Source organism: Orussus abietinus, unplaced genomic scaffold (assembly GCF_000612105.2).
Source record: "Orussus abietinus isolate OABI.00-Male unplaced genomic scaffold, Oabi_2.0 scaffold540, whole genome shotgun sequence".
Lineage (NCBI taxonomy): Eukaryota > Metazoa > Arthropoda > Insecta > Hymenoptera > Orussidae > Orussus > Orussus abietinus.
Window position 1 is genome coordinate 1 of NW_019394683.1, and position 20,921 is coordinate 20,921.

Sequence of the window (20,921 nt, forward strand, 5' to 3'; positions counted from 1 at the left end):
AGAATGGGAAATAATCTCCAAAATTGTGCTTAATATAATTTAATATTAATTCCCAAAATCAAATTTAAAATTTCCCACCAATAGACGTAGGTATTTAAAGGGTATCGTAATTCACGAAGTTAGTTACTTTTCGCATTTGCGGTGTTGCCAGATTGGTCAAAACATTTAATTATCCTCCAGATAGCAAACCTTATAGTTGAGTGAAAGAATTCAAACCGTTATTTATCTTTATCCGGATGATAGATATACGGGAGTATGAAAAAATTGAGCATTAGTCCAGACTTCCAGTCCATTTTTATTGTAAATGTTGCCCGGTGTACGCGCAATTCTACAAGAAACTTTACAATCTTCGTAACAATTGTTCGACATAATTAAAACGACATGGAGGAAAACACCGAAAGGGGGATCATTACTCGTATTTATTTGGAAAATTTCGTGTAAGTCGTTGATTAATTTTTATATTTTGCTATTTCCTGATGTTCTATTCTAGTCTGAATGTTTATATGTCGATAATTTTGGGTAATTATTGGAATTCATGTGTAATAGCTTTTCCACCTGACTCTTTGTTTAATGTTGAAACACGTGGGGTTGTTTCAATTTGTTACTTAACCTATAATTTAAAATGTACTCTGAGATTCTCAGAGTAGACGTGTTTGGAAAGTATTTCATGACAATTTGTATTTACCTTGCTTTGAGTGGTTTAATTGGTTTTTGTAGTACGTACACAAGAGTCGTGGTAAGGCCAGGTAGACACTTGAACGTAATTATTGGACCAAATGGCACTGGGAAATCGACAATAGTTTGTGCTATAGTCCTTGGCTTAGGAGGAAAGCCAAAGGTAATTGGGCGGGCTCTTCATATTGGAGAGTACGTTCGAGCTGGCTGCGATAAAGCAAAAATTGAAATTGAACTTAAAGATTACGGGGACAAGCGTACTGTTGTAACTAGAATATTTAGTATTCAAAATCAAACCACTTGGATGGTGAATGGGAAGCAGGCAAATTTAACGGAAGTAATGGAAACCATAAAGGCATTCAATATTCAAGTAGATAATCTGTGTCAGTTTTTGCCACAAGACAGAGTTCAAGATTTCGCAAAGATGAATGCGCAGGAGCTTTTAGAAAATACGGAACGATCCGTTGGCAATCCTAATTTAATAGGGTATCACATGAAATTGAAAGACTATCGAACGGCATACAAAGATTTAGAAAAGGAAATAGGTATAAAAAAAGAACTGCTGAATGCACGGATACAAAGGCACAATGAATTGAAAGAAGTTGTGGGCATTATCAAGGAAAAGAAAAGGATAAGGAATAAAATTACATCTTTAAAGCAGAAGAAAGCGTGGATATTGTATGACTCAAAAAGGAAAGAATTAGTGGAGGTAATGCTATAGTAAATGTATATTTTATTTCAATTACTTGATTATTAATGGATACGAAAATGTAGTATTGTAGTTATTTAAAATGTAATGTTAGTAGTCCTATTTATTAGTAATTTTTTATTCATACTTGCGTGCTTCTTTTTTCATGTAAAGGCAAAGAAGAACAGAGATGCTGCTGCACAGGAAATGAGACAGCTTGATTTACAACTGAAGCCAATGAATGATGCTATTATAGCACTAGCATCCAAACTGAAAACCATTCAAAATACTGTTAATGAACATGTAAGTGAAAGCTTTCTTTCTTGGGGCAACTATTTTCCTTTTTGTTTATTTTCCCTGTTTCCTGGTATATCTAAATTGAAATTGGGTACGTTGATTTCTAGGACAGTCGGTTTTCTTTAAAAATGGCAAAGATAAATAAGCTAAAGGAAACTAATATTACCTACGAGAGAGACATTAAAGAGATCGAACGAACCCGTGATTATAACATCGAAGCAGAAGAAAATCGTGACAGAGAGATTGCTTTAGTGGAACAGCAAAGAGACGCCTATCGTGATGAGCTAAGGGCTGTGCTTTCCCAAATAACAGGTAATGAAACGAATTTCTTTTATAATATTTATTCATAAAAATATGAAAGCAAAGTATGCAGAAATATATAAAAATTATTGGTTTGCAGAATCTGATTTACGCAAGGAGCAAAAATATCATATAGCAAAAACTGAAGAAAGAAAAAATATTTTAAATAACTTGGGCAGCCAGCGTACATCTTTCAAACAACAAGATACAAGTTTGCAACATGAAATGATAGGTAATTCAATTGCTATTAACTATATCATTCAAGAGTATTATTTGAACACTACGAGTTTTAGTTCCCACAATTTATTTTACATTATCTAATCCAGAATTTTAACAAATGACACCGGGGAAGTTCTGAAAACGTAATGTCTACCATAACAATTTTAATTCAATTTCATTCTTTTAATTTAGCTCAACAAGAGTCTTTAAATGCTGTTAAGGACGTTGAAACAAAGAGAATGGAACTTCTGAAACGAGTGAGCAAAGACGCTTACACGGCAGTTTTATGGCTACGACAAAATCGGGATAAATTCTCTGCGACGATTCATGAGCCAATGATACTTACGTTATCTGTAAGAAGCGTCAATTTCGCAAAATATCTAGAAAATACAATAGCCAAGAGAGATTTGATAGCGTTTGTATGTGAAGACAAGAAAGATATGAATTTATTTCTGAGTCTGTTAAGAGGTAAAGAGAGGCTGCAAGTGAATGCACTACACATGGACCCTGATAAATCGGTACAGATGCAGCCGAAAGTTCCCATAGAAAATATCAGACAGTTCGGCTTCGAATATTACTTGAGCTCATTGATCGATGCTCATCCAACGATCATGAAGTACTTAGTGTCAATGTACAACCTCAGTAACATCCCAATTGGTAGCGACTTAATTGATGAAAATGTGGATTCTGTGTCAAAGAGCTTCAGACTCTTCTTTAGCCGTAAGACTTTTCCTTTCCTTATTATATACGTAAATTTTATTTTACATAAGTGGAAATCCTTCTTATTTGTTAATTCATCCTTTCTGTTTCTCATTTTAAAGGAAACACGGCCTACGCGGTAAAAGTATCAAAATATTCCGGGGCAACGTCCACTACTATATCCTCGATAACGGGTAATGGAACGTTATCTATTACACTTGACACGAACAAAATGGATGGAATTAAAGAAAGGTGCTTACAAATTTTTTTTTCAGTTTTTTCTGCCTGGATAGAGTCTCGGCATTCAGTAAAATATTGTAATAAGTATTCGAAGAAGGGTGTAATTATCTGTTTATAAATTTATGAAAAATGAGCCTGCTATTGTTTTAGATTGAGAGCGATAGCTGAAAGGAAAACAGTTATTACAAAGAACTTAAAGGAAATAGAAGAGAAGATTGAAAACGCGAATAAACAACTTCAGGAACAACGGGACTTACGTGCTCAATGTCAAAATAAAATTCAAAACATCGAAGCATTGAAGTCTAGGATAAACGTAGCGGACATTAAAATCCAGACTCTTCAACGTGAACGAACAACTATCGAAGAGATCCGAAAGAAGCACAAGATAGAGATTCAAGTAATTCTACTCCATATACTTTTTTTTTAATATTTCCATTCTTTTAATGGTAAATTGAACTGTAATTATTTCATTAACGCCTAGACCTAACATTTTTCTCGTTATCCTACTTCCTGCTTCAAAATATATCTTTTTCAGAATGTCATAAGAAAGCAATTCAAATCCTATGCGATGTACAGTGCTCTTTTTGCTGAATGCCTCGATAACATAGCAGACACCGACCAAAAGAAATTAGAACTAAAAGTGCTGAAACAAGTGCTGAGGGCTAAAGAGGAAGGTTCTCATGAGTTGCGAGAGAAATGTGCAGCTGCGGAAAGAACCTTCAAAGCACTCGACGAAGAACTGTCCCCCTTGAAGGAAGACACGAAAAGAATGTACAAAGAGGCACTTGAAAGTACCAATGGGCTAAATCCTCAGGACAAAAAGTTTGAGTCAATTAATAGGGCTTTTTTGAAACTACCAGCTTCTATAAGCGAAATTAACGAAGAGATTAAAGTTGCTCAAGCGAAGGTTTTCTGTTTGGAGCGAAATGCTGACAACGATGCAGAAAATGTGAGTGCAGGAAAATAGAAGGAAATTCTTTGGTGCATTGAAAGTATTTTTCTGATTCCCTCCGTAGACGTTACATGAATTTGAAAAAGTTCAAGAGGATATTGATACTCTAACTGAATGGACAAAATCAAAGACCATGGAAATCAACTCGTTGGGGAATAAAATTGAGACTTTACGTGACAAATGGTTACCGGAGTTGACGAGTCTCATTGAAAGGATAAATGGGAATTTTAGTTCATTTTTCCTTGCCATGAAGTGCGCGGGCGAGATAGCGCTCGTTCACGGAGAGAATCCGGTATGCATTTTGTAAAATGAATTGTTTTAATTCGCGTACAGTTTTATTATGGAGGGTTCATAACATCTATACGATGCATTTTATGGTATGATAAATCTCTGCAGTTGGATTTCAGTGAATACGGTTTAAAAATCAGAGTAAAGTTTCGAGAAGTGGATAATCTTCAAGAATTAACGAAACACCATCAAAGTGGAGGCGAAAGAGCGGTTACTACTGCACTTTACATGATCTCATTACAAGAACTCTCTAAAGTTCCATTTCGTTGTGTCGATGAAATAAATCAGGTAAATCATTACTATTATACAAGTGATATTCGTCTCCAATACATGCCTCGCTTTGTTTCCCATTTGCTACAATTGTTCAGCGGATTAATAAAAACGTATATCGCTATCTACCAAAGATTTGAGACTTCATTATCTCTGTTGAATTGTTTAGGGAATGGATGCCGTTAATGAAAGAAGAGTGTTCGACTTAATAATGAAAATCACCAACCAGTCAAATGGTTCCCAATATTTTTTGCTCACTCCAAAAGTATGTGAAACTTCCTTTATTAATGCCTTATTATGCTCGATGCTATTGATGTTAAGGTATTTGCAAATGTTTCTCTTTCTACAAATTATTTCTACAATTTCTTTTTCAGCTGCTATCTAATTTAAAGTACAGCGAAAAGGTGACGGTCCATTGTGTGTTTAATGGACCGTTCATGCCTGATCATCATTTTGACACGGAAGAATGTTGCGAACGACTTCATAGGGATTCAGATTAATGAATCAAACCTGTGCAACGATTTCAAAACGGTAAAACGTCCCAAATTTACCTTTTAATTTATTTATAACAGAGGAAATATTTTTTTTTCGCGAAAATTCATCATCTTTGACATGTATTTTTGTTACATTATCAGCGTTAACGTCCATGTTGTCTTTATTATCTTTATTAAGGTGCTGAGAACGTATGGCATCGTTCCCTTATTTCTTCCCTTTCTTCTTCTTCTTTTGAGCGTCTGGCCAGGGGAAGCCACGACAAGAGAGCACATCCATGATGTTATGACAAAGATAATAAGCATTCTCCATGACTTCTTCGTTAAATATATCCATGGCAAATCGTGCTTTCCCTGCGCTTTTCGAGCCACGAGACGTTTTTTTCGAGCCGCTACCATTTTTTCCCTTCTTCTTTCCCTTGCCTTTTGCCATTCTACGTGAAAAGTAAAGTGAAAGCCACAAGACTGTAAATGTAATTATAAGCAGTAGTAAGAACGTAAGTCAAGATTAATTGTACAGTCGATAACAATACCTTACAATGACTTCTAAGTCTTCGTTAAATTGCCAAAGTACTTTAAGCACTTTTATACTCTACACTTTATACCGTCCGACGATAGTCCGGGTTTATTAATCCAAGTTCATTTTCCACGATAAACTAAATTTGTGATGCTCTGCTGGTTGTCAGGAGGTTTGTTATATCAATAATCTCATCGTAATCATTGATTCAGGATTCTGGTTGCTAAGGTATTATTCTGGGCCGCTGATCGCTGATCATCGTGTATAATATTGTCGATATCATTGTAATTATTCCTATGTCACATAAATATTTTTATTCCAATAATGCCATAAATACTCTGCCATACGAAACGGAATTTTCTCACTTTCTGAGTCCCATTGCTTTGCCCAGCATAAGTTTCTCCGACATGTTCTGAATGTTGTGCACGTGGGAAATTTAATTACTGCCATCCTCTCCGATGTAATCTGATGATACTAAACGCAACCAGACTTCCGCGGCGTTAATTTCAAGGTCCTGTAAACCTGCTCTTAACTCGAAAAAATATCGCTTATCTCATATCGTAGATAATATCTTATGAATTGTTAACGAATTATATATTAACAGTTCGTTCCTCTAAAAGAACACCGCTAGTTTATTTTGTTTTAATGTAACATCGTTGTAATACCTATTTTTTCATTTTATTGCGATATACAGAGTGCAATAGAATTCGTACGATTTACACATTGCTAGCCTTGAAAATGGAGTGAAAAAGTCTTGTGGAATTTTATTTCTACAATGCATTGTTTCTAATAATTGAAAAATGTCCAGATACGTCTATTTATTATTATATATATTATTATATATAATATATTGGACGAATGCGCATCAGTCGCGCTTTATTTGTAGCTTTGTAGTGTAGGGGCAAAACAAGAGACCAGTCTCACTGAGAGCGTCGAGTGTTACAGTGCGCGGCGCGTCAGCGCATAAATGAAAACCCAATCAGAATTGCACTTAACGCGTCGCGCTCTGTGTGACTCTGTTTCATTAAACAAAGACCCTGGTTGTCTATTTTTCAATTAATTATTTCAAATAAACCATGCACCGTATAAAAAGAATAGTACAGGACCGTGTGATTCCATTTGGATGACAAGGACATTGCATGTCCACGAGTTCTGTTATACCCTGTACAACAATCCTGCATTACCGACAAACCTGTAGGAAAGAATTCAGAAGTCTCTATAGAAGCTCAGAAGGATACGGACGTTTGATGCTCGATAACAGTACGTTAGCCAACAGATGGCGGCGCTGTAATCATCCTCCATCTCTCTCAATCTTATGGCGATGTATAGCGAATTGCATTCTTTCTCTATCTTACCCACAGTACTCGTCTTTCTATATGCGTCTCTCTTCCTCCCTTATGTGAGATATCATTGGCTAATACATGCGATCTCTCTTTTACCCCCACTTCTGGTTTGTTAGCCAACTTTTAGATCATCAAGCGCTAACATAGGATCTGGGACTTCTGAATTCATTATTTTAGGTTAAAAGTTCTAGAGCTGCCCGCCGCGCATGCGTGTTCCCGCACGCATTAATACGCCGGTAGGTACCAACAAATGCCGCTTAATCCGTAGATAAATCCCGAAACCATACAGAGTTTAAAGATAAAGCCCACCCTCTTATCATCTGGCACTATTTTTCCGTACAACGGAGAAAACCCCGTATCTAGTTGACGTTTGGTACTATCCCATGGTATCTAAATTCAGCTGCAGGACGTTCTTCCTCCGATCGCCATTCGGGACGCGCATGCGCGAGCCGCTAGGCTCTCCGCGTAGCACGCAGCGCCGCTCGCGCAGAAACAGGCCGACCGGCGTGACGCTCGGATCTCGTTGTTATCGCGTTCGCTGCCGCGTCGTTTCGCCGAGTTTTGAGCGGCCCTTCCGAGGACCGTGCGAATCTTAGGTTAGGTTGGGGGTCGCGTGGTCGCCAGGTCGGTCCAGGCTTGGCCGGCAGGTGGCGGGTGGACCGGCGCGCCGAAAAACAGGACCGCGAACAGTCGTGAACGGGAACGAGACCAGGCCTGCCGCCATTGGCGGAGCCCAGAGGCCGGAACAATGCTGACTACTCTGATGGCCATCGTCGCGGTGATCCTGTGCATTCTCTTCCGTATACTAAACGTGAACAGCGCCCCGCAGAAGCCCCAGCTTTACTGCCAGGATCAGGCCTTCCTTGCGAGCATCCTCAAGATCTCCCCGGTGCTCGCCGAGCCGTAAGTCTAGGCTTTGATTATTATCGAAACGAATTATATCTCCTTCTCCCGAGTTTCCCTATTTTCCCCTCGAGAGACGTCGCCGCATCTTCAGCTCGCCTCGGGCGACCTCGCGTCGCCGTATCGACGGGCTCTGCGCAGTTTGAGGTTAGGTCACCACCCCTGGACGCCGGGCGGTGCGATCTCGAATCTCGACTCGTCGCACAGACTACGATTCGAGACCGGTCTCGAAACGCTAATTAGAGATGCGCTCCATGTCCCTTTTTTATCTTCTGAGAATCCAAAGAATGTTCATTTTATATACTTATTGCGTATTTTCTTTTATGGAGGATCCATAAATAATATGCACGGGATGCACCGCGGGGGTGAATTTTTGCCACGTGGCTAATTTATCCATTATTAACCGAAACAGCCAATATACCATTTTTTTATACATAGAGTTTTAGATGTTAAGAGACTCGGTCGTGTCTCGTCGATATAGCTTTACGAAAAATACCTTGGAGCACGAAAACTTGGCCATATAAATGTAACTCTCCTCGATTAATTGGAAAAATATCACGGAAACCTATTTCTCCGGAAATAGTTGAGATATACTATTTTGTTATCAAATACTATGGAACGCGTCATTAATAATTTGAGTTCGATATTTTCGCCAAATGTTGCGGTACATTTAAAGAACATTAGAAATATACGTCTTATATGTGTACGTACATAATACGTCGCAGAACGTCCGTGTAAACGTACTTTAAACGTGGATATCTAAATGGCGAAGTTGGGATGCGTTATTTCTTTCTAAATGAGATCACTCATTTCATCCTATTTATGTATTGTAATTGAAGATCGCTGATTGAGCTTTGTTTATAGTACAATACGTCGCGCTCTGTTTATATGATAGGTGGTGGTTCGTTTACGATACGTTCGTGTCCAACGTTTGCTAACGTATACAGAAGTGATTTTTAACCCGTGTCCGCACATCTCTTTTGCACATATTTTCGAATGAATATTTAATATCTCGTTACTTCTATGACCTTAATGATTTTTGGGGGTTGTCGAAATTTCTTAAGAAGTGTTCTCTGACATCGAAAATAAGCAGGACATATATAATAAGTATATAGTACGTTACTTGGAGATTAAAATATTGAGTGATTTAGAATTCACGTAATCTTTAATCTTTACATTTATCAAGAGCTCAAAGAAAAAAAAATGTATCATGCATTAATACAAAACTTATCTAATGGAGCATTTATGGATAACGCTATATTTACTCTTTTAACGTGATTCAAGATTGTATTCTTTTCGTTCATAATTCTCTTAAGTTCGGATCAGATTCATATTATACATTAGCACTAGACTTATGTAATGAAGGATTCGCGAATAATGCTACATTTATAATAAATTTTGAGTGATTTAGAATTCACATGATCTTTTCTCTTTACATTTTTCAAGAGCTCGAAGAAAAAAAAATGTATTTCATGCATTAATACTAAACTTGTTTAATGGAGCATTTATGGATAACGCTATATTTACTCTTTTAACGTGATTCAAGATTGTATTTTTTGGTTCATAATTCTCTTAAGTTCGGATTAGATTCATTTTATACATTAACACTAGACTTATTTAATATAGGATTCACGAATAACGCTACATTTATAACAAATTTTGAGTGATTTAATATTCACATGATCTTTTATCTTTACATTTTTCAAAAGCTCGGAGAAAAAAAATGTATTTCATGCATTAACACAAAACTTATCTAATGGAGCATTTATGGATAACGCTATATTTACTTTTTTAACGTGATTCAAGATTGTATTTTTTTTGGTTCATAATTCTCTTAAGTTCGGATTAGATTCATTTTATACATTAACACTAGACTTATGTAATAAAGGATTCACGAATAACGCTACATTTATAATTTTAATGCGATTTAGAATACACGTGGTCCTTTCTTAGAGTTATATCCTTCTTAAAATATTCGGAAGAGATTCAATTTACGATCATCGATATTGAATTCATTTAATGGAAGATTCATGAATCATGCCGTAATTATCATTTTAACGCGTCCACGTAAACGTATGCAGAACGCATTTGGATTGTAAATAATACCCCCATCGTTCCTTAATTAACTCACGCATTGTCTTTTCCTTAACATCGAATTTACTCGGTATTTCTTTTATCGGAATCACGTTCCCCGATTGAGTAGGAAATTCGCCATTTTGCATCGCACGAGGGACGTCGATGATAGGATTCATCCGTGATAATATTTACGGTCATGAATTGTGATAGGGCTTCGGAGAAACGATGATTAGCAATCCGTCGATCGGTCCAGAATTCTTAGTCATACATGGTCGCTCATATTCGCACATGCGAGCCCACGACACTGGCAAATTTGTCCATGATTTATCACTCAGGAATTGAACCGATGTCATCGCGGATCGTGCGTTGCCGGTGGTTAGAAAAAATCGTTAATCTCTTAAAAAAAAAAAAACCACCATTAACCCTTTTAGTGCCGGAGGCCGATATATCGGCCCGCACCTTGTAGCGCTTTACTATTCGCTTTGCGAGAGATCTCTATCTCAAAATAAATTTATACTACGTTATAAATAGTCTAATTTCATTACGAGAGAATTAAAATAACGATACAACAACACCTATAACAACCTATAACCTACCTGTAACAACCTATAACCTATAACAATTACTTGTTTCGGATGAGATAATCCGTCCTGCGCCTACCATGTGCCTTGGAGTTATTTTTTACGTTTCTTGTGCAATATTACTTATTTTGTTAAAAAATATATTGGAAGTTTAAAGTATATACTTTGCAATAAACGGTCTATATAAATTTATGATAAAAAGATGACCTTTCCTATGTGCAATTACGTTTTGAAACAGAGAACTCAATTTTTTTTTTATCACTTATACCTTTGTTATTTATGTAATTTTCAATGAATATAGAAAAATTAGCGTCACAGTTTTATTCTCTATTTTGTCCTTAATACCCTGCTTTTTGAATTATGTAAACATTACTTTTCGTTTGGTTTTTATGAGCCTTTTTCCAAATCCTAGTAAAATCGTAATATTCGGCCGGTTATCTTCGCATAAGCACCTCTTTTTCGCCCGGCACTAAAAGAGTTAAGGAAATTGGCTGTGTGAAGCTGGCATATCCAGTTCGAGTCGCAAACTAAATGAACAACGCCAGGAGGCGAAATTAATGTATCGAAACTACTATTAACCAGTAGATATTTTGTAGATTTGTAGAATATTAATTGGCTTGTTGTTAAAAATGATACGCGTAAGCCTCAAGGAGACGTATAGAAATCGGTCCAACTGTTCGCTTCTATTATCCTTGGCTAAGTGCCGTTTCTCTCCATTGTTCGTAGGGACAGTCTTGTTCGAGCCGTATCAGCTGTTTAACCATTTTAGTGCCGGGCGAAAAAGAGGTGCTTATGCGAAGATAACCGGCCGAATTTTACGATTTTACTAGGATTTGGAAAAAGGCTCATAAAAACCAAACAAAAAGCAATATTTACATAATTCAAAAAGCAGGGTATTAAGGACAAAATAGAGAATAAAACTGTGACGCTAATTTTTCTATATTCATTGAAAATTACATAAATAACAAAGGTATGTGATCAAAAAAAAAAGAAAAATTGAGTTCTCTGTTTCAAAACGTAATTGCACATGGGAAAGGTCATCTTTTTATCATAAATTTATATAGACCGTTTATTGCAAAGTATATACTTTAAATTTCCAATATATTTTTTAATAAAATAAGTAATATTGCACAAGAAACATAAAAAATAACTCTAACTAAGAAAGAAAATAATCCGAAATCTTTTATACATTGAATTAGGACGGAAAATGTTTGACGAGATTTCAAAGTGTAGGAAATGGTAGTATTTTTTAATATAGCCGCATGGAGGTTGTTGTAATATATTGTTGCGCCAGATGGTAGTGTTATACAGAAAGAAAATAATCCAAAATCTTTTATACATTGAATTAGGACGGAAAATGTTTGACGAGATTTCAAAGGGTAGGAAATGGTATTTTTTAATATAGCCGCTTGGAGGTTGTTGTAATATATTGTTGTGCCAGATGGTAATGTTATACAGGATTCATAAAGATCGACAAGTTTAACGTGAATTTCGGAAAAATATTTCTTCCTCGATCTCGGAGCCTACAATTGAGAGTGCGCAATAAACTCTATATTGAAACGTTGAGGGGAATGAACCTCGAAGGGCAAGTCCGCTTTCTGGCACTCTTCCAAAAGAAGAGAAAAAGAACCGAAAATATTAGTGGGCGCGATTCGCGAATGGTGGAAAATTTCGACGCCTTTGCAAAATGCTTCTGTGTTGTCCCTGGAGGTACTTTGAAATCACTTTCCATTAGGTTGACTAAGAGTTAATATACACTGCGGTGGAAAAAAGAAATAGCAAAGTGTAACATTAATTTATGCACTGATTCGGTACTATTACAGATCGCTAATCGTGAAGTACTACAATTTTTCTATATCAACAATTCGGTTTTTGTCATTAGTTATTAACGTTTCGCAGTCGTGAAAGACAATAGATATGTCATTTTTACACAAATAAGGATAATCACTGGAATTTGTTTGTAAGATATTACAGTTCTTCTAGCGATTAATCGATTACAATTGAGGTTTGATCGAGAGAAATGTTTTTTTTTTTAATACTTTTAAGTTATCACTTATATTGATGTATCAATATTTACAAGTTAATTTAATATTAGTTTTCGATTCAAGGTAAACTCGACCTTGGCATTTTACAGTGCAAATTTCGTTTGTCCTTTTGTTTAACAAATCTTAACTATACATATAGGCGCACAAATGTTAAAAAACTGGTGAATAAATATTTCATAGCTTCGAGAGGGAGCATGCCAATGTTTGGCTCGTGGTACAGTTGCACATTAGACGATGGATATTACATTTGATTTAAATACTTTTATTCCATGAATTTTATATCAGTATAAATATTTACAAATTGATAGGAAAACATTTCCTGACTTCAGGGGAGAATTTGTTCCGATTATTTACTCTAGCTGCAGTTGCTGCTGGCACAGTGGATATTAAATTTCGCTTAAATCCTTTTGTTTAACAAATCTTAACTATACATATAGATGCACAAATGTTAAAAAACTTGTGAATAAATATTTCATAGCTTCAAGAGGGAGCATGCCAATTTTCGGCTCGTGGTGCAGTTGCACATAAGACGAAGGATATTGTATTTGATTTAAATACTTTTATTTCATGGATTCTATATTAGTATAAATATTTACAAATATAACAAAACATGTCCCGACTTTAGGGGAGAATTTGTTCCAATTTTTTACTCTAGCTGCAGTTGCCGCTGACGCGGTGGATATTAAAATTTCGTTTAAATCCTTTCATTTCGTAGACCTCGAATTATATCTCGCAGTATAAGTATTTAGAAATTAGTGAAGAAATGTTTCCCAATTTTAGAAAAGAATATTCCAATTTTCGGCTCGCGGTGCAGTTGCAGTTGACGTAATAGCCACTAAATAGAACCCGGAAGGAGCGGTAATGCTTTTTAAATGGAACGTTTCTCGAGTTGCTTACTCTACTTATCTGGCCGAGTGAGTGAGCGAGGAGCTGATTAGTTAATTTTTTTTTATCGCCTCCTTTTCCCTCTTTTTTCGCGACTTAAGGTCGGAGCAGTTTCTCTTGCATAACCGGCCACCTGTGAAAAACGTAACGCTTTATAAGTAATTCAATACACATGACTCACTCGCATCCTCATCGACGATGATCTTTGATCCGAGTTTGCCGTGAATTTGAATAGATTCATCGTCCGGAGAATTCTGGAGTCTCTTAAAATCCATCGACCACTGTCCAATTTTTTTTTTCTTTTTTTTTCTTCAGAAGTTTTCCCCGAATTTTATTTAATTTCCTCGTGTAAGAAATGAAAAACGGTAACCCTTGATTTCGAAATCCTTTATATCTTGTTCCATCCGATGACTCTTTTCGGTTTTCCGGAGATTACTTGATCCTTTTAACCCATTTGCATCATTAGCGCATATATGCACTCAGTTTTCCTGGTCATTATCACCGGAGCGCATATATGCGCTCAATTTTACTGGTCACTATCATTCAGCCTGAAATTTCGATGATAAGGACCCTTTTTTCATACTTCCTTATGATGCAAATGGGTTAAACGGACATTCGTTCTTTTTTCCTATTTTCCTTGATACGGTCATTTTTTAAATACACGGAGTATGAAAAAAACTGAAAGGTCGAAAAATCAAAGTTGTACTTATATGATAACCGTATATGTCGCTTAGCATAACGAGAGGCAACTATTACCAAATATCAGTAATTATAAGTACTGTTTAAACCGAAATTGAGTCACTCTCTCTAAAATATCCCGAACAATATAGCCTCTGAGTTGCATGATCTTTATTTTTGGATTTTGCGATTCTTTCACCGAGGAATATATATTACGCACGGAAGATCATTGTTTATAATTGTTTATGTCATTACATATTATATGTATAATTCTCAATGAATTGCGTGGAAAAATTAGAGAATCAATTGTTAGAGAGCTTTCAGGAGAATTAATATGCGTCGTTTCGCGGTTTTAGGGAATTCCTTTAATCGCCTGTTTGTTATTTTATATTTTTGTCAATAAGGTCTATGACTTTTGCGCAAAGCCTGCCATCAGATCGGAGAAACCTTTCAATCGAGATGAAACCCGATGACGGAATAACAATGACCGTATTCGGTAGTAAAATAACATTTTTGTTATTCGATACAATCGAGATTAAAACTCTAATGCAAGAGTAACTTTGTTCCTGCAATTTAGGACGGTCGAATCATCCTAATTCTTTCTTTCTTTCTTTTTTTTCTTTACATTTACATTTATTATACAGTGTCTTATCCCTGTGGAAGCGTTCGTTGATCTTCCGGTGAATGATAAAATAGATAATAAAACAAAGAATCGGCAGACGGGACAATGTACACGGTCAAAGGTTAGGAGGCGCGATCGAAGAGTAAATCCGTAAACAATGAAAGGTCTTATTCAGATGTCTGCGGACCCCTCGAACTTCTGAAATGTTGGACAAGTTCCGAAGATAATTCTTAATGTTCTTCGAACAAAAGCTGCGGTTCTCTGCGATAGGGAGATTGATAATAAATGGGAGTACATTAATTCTGGCGTTTATCATTGACATTTCTCTAATTGTCATGATAATACTTCTTTGTCATGGGAAATAGTCCTTCGAGTTCGAAGATCACTTTTTCGAAGTCTCAAAGAAATGCATACAGCGATTTGGGAGAAAATTGGGAAACTGCAATGTCCTTCATTTCTTCCTTCATTAATTGCCGGCCATCGTAGATATTTATATATTTTATGTCTATTCTACATCGTTGTCTTCTTTTAGATTTTTGCGTCACTGTCTTCTCTTATGTTTCTGCATCGTTATCATTGTGGACGTTCCACTGATTACTCGCGAAAGGAGGCGAATTAAAAAAAAAAGTACAGACGGTACAGTTCATAAGAGCAAGGGTTAAGAGGTGCAAGAGAGGATAAGATAAATAATTAACAAGAGTGTGCCTAACGTAATGTCGTGATTGAGATGTCTTCGTGTCTTGTTATTAATTCATTATCTTTAGCCTTTTTCTTTTTTGTACTCCACTGCGTTCGGTTCTTATTTTCATAACATTTCGTTCGGTTTGGTGGAATTTTCTTAACGAGCAAATGTTCTCTCATGTATGATGAATCACTCTTGAAAATTTTAGACAAATATACGAAGTAATTTGGGGGAAAAAGTGAGAAACTGTACTGTCGGTAACTTTACCGGGAAATAGCCGTGGTTTTTCACAATGAACTCCGGAAAAACTTGCTCGATTAATTTTCACGGCGTATTAGGAGTTTGATTTTTTTTTGTAATTTTTATTTATACGACCGTTTACTTTGTGTTGTTACTATCGCCGCGATCGTTTCGTTGATATCATGCGAAAAATATGGAGGAAATTTTTACAAAGGGACAAAGGCAAAATGATCGGAGGACCATGGGCGGCTCTATGTTTACGTAATATACGTCAAAAGCCCTCGAATAAATAGGAAATTACCCGACCCTGGGTGTGAATATTCATTCGTTAAGGTGATATGAAATGGTTATACTCTGGATATATCAAAATCCCAAAATGTTTATAAAACTTCTCCAAACTGGGTGCACGAAATAATCTGAAACTTTAACGCGTAATTACGGAGGCTCTTAGAAACGACGCGATGTTCGTGAAATTTCATGTTTCGAAGGAAAAAGAAACAAGCCTCTTTTTTTATTCTTGTCCGGGTTGAATACAAATGTTTCTTCGAAAAATGAAATTTCACGAGCATCACGTTCTTTCTTAGGACCTCCATAATCTTGTGACGGAGTTTCAAGTGATTCGGTGCACCCAATTTGGAGAAAAGTTATATAAATATCTTTACTTTTTTGGCATGTATATATGACACTTTCATATCACCTTAACCCTTCGGCTACTAAGAGCTCCTAAAGGCGCCCGACGTTTGGTCCAATATTGCCTGCACGGTCAGACGAATTTCGCCCATATGTTGATATGGCTCCGTGTTCGAAAGGTTAAAGTTTCTGGGAAATCGGTGCCGCAATTTGGGAGAGAGGTGGGAAACTGCAGTGTCAGTACCTCGACGGATAAAAAAAAAAAGAAAAAAAAATGGGGCTTCCTTAACGCCCCGGAAGAGCCCCAACTAATTGGCCGTCATTTCGCAGCTCGATCGATACACTTCCAAGTTTTACTTTCCGTCTCGGTCGAGCTTAAGTGAAAATGGAAGTGTGCTCGCACTTTCTTTCCCGTACGACACGCCGGCAAATACCTGCCGATTTATCCCAACCGTTTACCTCGAGTAACGTACCTAGGTTTCTGACTCATTTTTCACAACGGGCGCGCATTCGGACGTAAATGTGAAAGAATAATAATCGTCGCTCGTATGCTCGGATCCGCACGCGAGTTACACTTTTTTCCTTTTTATCCTGTCCGGCAGGCCTCATTATCCACTCTCCATTATTAGCCAAGGTCGTTTACACCGCTGTAAGTAAGGAATTATGCCGTGAATCATACACCTTAGCGGTACTTGAGTGATTAAAAAAAAATAAGAAAAAAATAAGAAAATAGAATGGCTTCATTCAGGATTCTCCGCGTGTCGTGGGCATTAGTGGCTCGTAACTTAAATAAACAAATACTTGAATACTTGATTAATTAACGGTAATGGAAATAAATGCCTGCCGATTTATTAAGGTCGTTTACACTGTTGTAAGGAATTATGCCGTGAATCATACACCTTAGCGGTACTTGAGTGATTAAAAAAAAAAAAAAAGAAAATAGAACGGCTTCCTTCAGGATTCTCCGCGTGTCGTGGGCATTAGTGGCTCTTAACTTAAATAAACAAATACTCGAATACTTGATTAATTAACGGTAGTGGAAATAAATAGACCGAGTTTCCCACGGGGCTGTTCTGAATTCGGTTGGTTTGTTTCGAGAAAATGCGAATAACGAGTGTTTGAGGTAAATTGTTGGGTTGTTAAATGCGAAATTGTTAATGGCCAGATCTATTTCGACAAATCTTTGAGTTTCGAATTCGTGTATAGATGTAGTTAGTCAATCATATCAAATTTGTCTGATTTCTAGGCTGTGTGAACCTGGAATCCAGTTTGAGGCACATACAAAATTAACAGGCTTATTGCAATGTTTCCGTGATGTAGACGTTTGTGTCATGTTGTTTTTTGTTTGTGGCTGTTTTTTTTTTTTACAAAAACCAGAGTTGATCAAAAAGATAAACAAATTTCCGAAATCGTGGAAATTTGTTTGTTTGTTTTTTTTTTACTTCAATGGGTTCTCTGACGTTAGGAAAATTCAGAATCTCCCAGAACCTTAAGAACGTTAAAATGACCATTTTTAAGATTTTTTTTCCCACGGCTTAGGCTTCTCGAAGTGGCTTGCATTAATTTTCGTAAGTAAATTGCGAAGAGTACTTATGCTCAGAATTTTTTTGAACCGATAGAGGTTTACAGCTAAGAAAATTCAGAGCCTCCCAGAGTCGCAAAAACGTTAAAATTGTCACTTTCCGAATTTGTTTATTTTTTTTTAACAGCTCTGGGTTTTGGAAAGAAAAAAAGAGGCACAAACAAAACTCAACGTGGCAGAAGCGTCTACATCACAGAAACGCTCCAATAAGCCTGTTACTTTTGTTTGTGCCTCAAACTGGATTAAAGGTTTCTCATAGCCGATTTTTTTTACGTTTTCACTGATCTCAGGTAATTCACGCCGCTTGTATTTTGTTTATTTTAACTTTTAGAAACATTACATTGTCTATTTATTTTCGCCTCGCAGCAGCTGGCTTGAGAAAAATGTTAACACTTTCCAAGCCATATTATCTCCCGACCTGTCCTAATGTTCCACATCGACGTTCTACATTCCAAATAGGTATAGTAGGACAATCGCTCGTTATAACACTGGTTTTCCAACTCGTAATTAAATTTGCCGTTTTCTCTGAACGAGGTACTAAACTAAGAAATATTTAACATCGAAATAGGCAAGACACGTACGTCAACGATCCTTTACTTAAAGTCGAGAAATTACTCATCGTTCGGAAGTTAAATTTCTTTTTTTGTTACAAATTCAGGTCGAGGTACTTGGTTTGTCTGAACAAAATATAAAAAAAAAATAAATAAATATAAACGCTTTAAATTCAACAATTTTCTTTTTGCGCTTTCAAATTGAATCCACGCATGAAATAAGCATTTTTGAATACCCTATTTTTTTTTTTTAATAAACTGATTAGGTCTCCCATTAAGGTGAAGTGAAACACGTTGAGGAACTTGATCGACGTCGATAAAGAAGATTTTTCTAAATGCCAGCGTTGCCGAAGTTCGTTTTTGTATTGACAGCTGTGTCGAATTATATTGGGTATTGTACTAAATGGCATACTCCACCTGTCGTTTTCGTACAATAATTATAAAGAAATCGAAGTAAAACTCCAGAAATCCTCTGGATTCATGCTTTCTGGGGCCCTAATTGACTGCAGAGGGACCCCCTGCGTCATTTGTGATTTCCAGGTCAATTAAATTTTCACTCCGAGACCTCGTATTACCATTGTTTTAGTATAGCAGCGCATACCACAGTTTTTTTGCCTTTATCTCGTTCAAATGCGAGTTTATCGATTACCAGAGTGTTCTAAATTGTCGTAAAATTGTCCTGACCCTTTCGTTTCTCATATCAGAGCCTTCGATAATTGTATATCGATCGAAATATGAGACCTCGACGCCATTTTGATTCTGGTCTGGGCTAAGTTAAAAATTGTTTCCAAAAACCCAAATTTTGAATCTGTCAGGACAATTCTTAGATGATCAGAGAGTCATGTATCAAAGTTTCGGACAGTTTGGTCCAATACCCTTAAAAAATAGTGTTGTATTAGAATCGACGGATTTGAAGGGGGTTTCACTTCACCTTAAAGGCGTGTACTTCGTTCGAAGACGCAACGCGTCGTCGAGCTCTCAAGTTTCTTCAAATCAATCGATATTACACTTGTTATATCCTACACTCGGGATTCGCCGATCGAATTACCGTCTGTTATCGATCGCCGTCCTGACATTGATTCGGTTTTATTTTTATATATGGTCGGTTTTTTTTTAACACGCTATGTATATGCGAGCTTTATTACTACAATGCACGTTTTTCTTCATTTTTATAACGTAAGAAGCATGTAGTAGCATGTCTTATTAGACATGACGTCAATGGTCGCGGTTCCACAGAAAGTGTGAGACCAGCATCGCAGATTTTTGCTGATCTAACGATGCGAGCGCCACGCGCGGAAAATGAGGGAACTCCAATACTACATGGTCAAAACATTTCCTGCCGACGTAAATGACTTAAAATGCCTTCAATTTTGCAATTAAGGTGTGCAAAGCGAAACGATAATCCGCGGATGAAGTACAAAATGTGATTTTTTTTTAATGTGATTAAGACCCACGAACAGACAGTAATTATTAATTGGAAGATTTTATCGAGGAGGCGCTCTCGGCACTGGATAAGAAAAAAAATCTGAACATCTTGGACCCCTAAAGTGGGGACGATTTTTTTAATACATCGCGTTGTATCTCCTTAACCTACTTCGTGGTAATAAGCATTGATTTAAAAAATGCAGCGCAATTCTTATTAGATTTCATTTTATTTTTTCATATGCGGTTTATTTAGGAATCATATTAGTATAATATTCGTTTTGCTTTTATCATAACGTTAGGTCTGGTTTGGAAAATGTCGCGAAAAAGCGTTAGGATATGTTCAGTATATTGAATGCGTTAATATAAGATGAAGGAAAATCTATAAAAAGAAAATCTTGTTTTAAAATTGTATGTGTAAATGCTGAGGATAGGAAAAGAAAAAAAAAGAGAAACAGAGGAAAGGAAAAATACAGGAAACTGCATTTGCTGGTCAATGGCGAGAGGAAAGAGCCGGTTTACCATTGTCCTCTCTGCCTTCTCTTTGCAGTGTTTTGCATGGAAGACCTTTAGGTACTTTCAGACGTTATTCGAGAATCCTTTCGCCACTCGCCTCGGCATATTCTTCGAGGGAAGGATCCATCTCGCAAGCCTTCGCGGAATGCACCTCGTAAGGTGCCTGCAGTTGCAATCCCGTCGCCGTGTGTGAACCTAGAATCCAATTTGATGCACAAAGAAAATTAACAGGCTTACTGGAACGTTTTCGCGATGTACACGTTTGTGTCCTATTGAGTTTTGTTTGTGACATGTTTTCTTTTTCTTTTTTTTTTTTACAAAAATCAGAGCTGTGTGAATCTGGAATCCAGGTTGAGGCACAAGCAATATTAACAGACTGATTGGAATGTTTCTGTGATGTAGACGTTTGTGCCACTTTCTTTTTTTTTTTACAAAAACCAGAGCTATTAAAAAAAAAAAATTCCAAAAGTGACCATTTTAACGTTTTCGAGGTTTTGGGAGGCTCTGAATTTTCCTAACGTCGGAGAAC

General features: G+C 36.7%; 3 protein-coding genes across 6 annotated transcripts in view; 2 read left to right on the top strand and 1 right to left on the bottom strand.

The window, feature by feature from the left end:
- Positions 1 to 169: 169 nt before the first annotated feature.
- On the top strand, positions 170 to 5,422 carry LOC105702918 (structural maintenance of chromosomes protein 5). Of its 2 annotated transcripts, XM_012430877.1 has the most exons (14): positions 170 to 437; positions 718 to 1,384; positions 1,538 to 1,666; positions 1,768 to 1,972; positions 2,061 to 2,192; positions 2,372 to 2,899; positions 3,001 to 3,130; positions 3,269 to 3,515; positions 3,654 to 4,067; positions 4,135 to 4,362; positions 4,467 to 4,646; positions 4,798 to 4,893; positions 5,003 to 5,159; positions 5,301 to 5,422. In XM_012430877.1, exons 1-13 carry the CDS (start codon positions 382 to 384, stop codon positions 5,126 to 5,128), a joined length of 3,138 nt encoding a protein of 1,045 aa, XP_012286300.1. In that variant the 5' UTR covers positions 170 to 381; the 3' UTR covers positions 5,129 to 5,159; positions 5,301 to 5,422. The 2 variants fall into 2 exon arrangements, with proteins under 2 accessions (XP_012286300.1, XP_012286301.1); XM_012430878.1 differs by lacking the exons at positions 4,798 to 4,893; positions 5,003 to 5,159; positions 5,301 to 5,422 and having other exon boundaries at positions 4,478 to 4,557.
- Positions 5,278 to 6,786, bottom strand: LOC111674058 (small lysine-rich protein 1). 2 transcript variants are annotated; one of them, XM_023432989.1, is made up of 3 exons: positions 6,002 to 6,786; positions 5,653 to 5,930; positions 5,278 to 5,553 (listed from the first exon to the last, which is right to left on the bottom strand). In XM_023432989.1, exon 3 carries the CDS (start codon positions 5,550 to 5,552, stop codon positions 5,328 to 5,330), a length of 225 nt encoding a protein of 74 aa, XP_023288757.1. In that variant the 5' UTR covers position 5,553; positions 5,653 to 5,930; positions 6,002 to 6,786; the 3' UTR covers positions 5,278 to 5,327. The 2 variants fall into 2 exon arrangements, with proteins under 2 accessions (XP_023288757.1, XP_023288756.1); XM_023432988.1 differs by having other exon boundaries at positions 5,653 to 6,786.
- A 694-nt stretch (positions 6,787 to 7,480) lies between these two features.
- The window catches only part of LOC105702917 (abhydrolase domain-containing protein 2), a 29,644-nt gene continuing 16,203 nt past the window's right edge, over positions 7,481 to 20,921 (top strand). For both annotated transcript variants that reach the window (XR_001104324.2, XM_012430876.2), the window contains exon 1: positions 7,481 to 7,882. Coding sequence is in view for 1 of the 2 variants with exons in the window: in XM_012430876.2 (XP_012286299.1) it covers positions 7,728 to 7,882 (155 nt within the window). In the remaining variant the exon portion in view is untranslated. The remainder of the gene's footprint in view (positions 7,883 to 20,921) is intronic.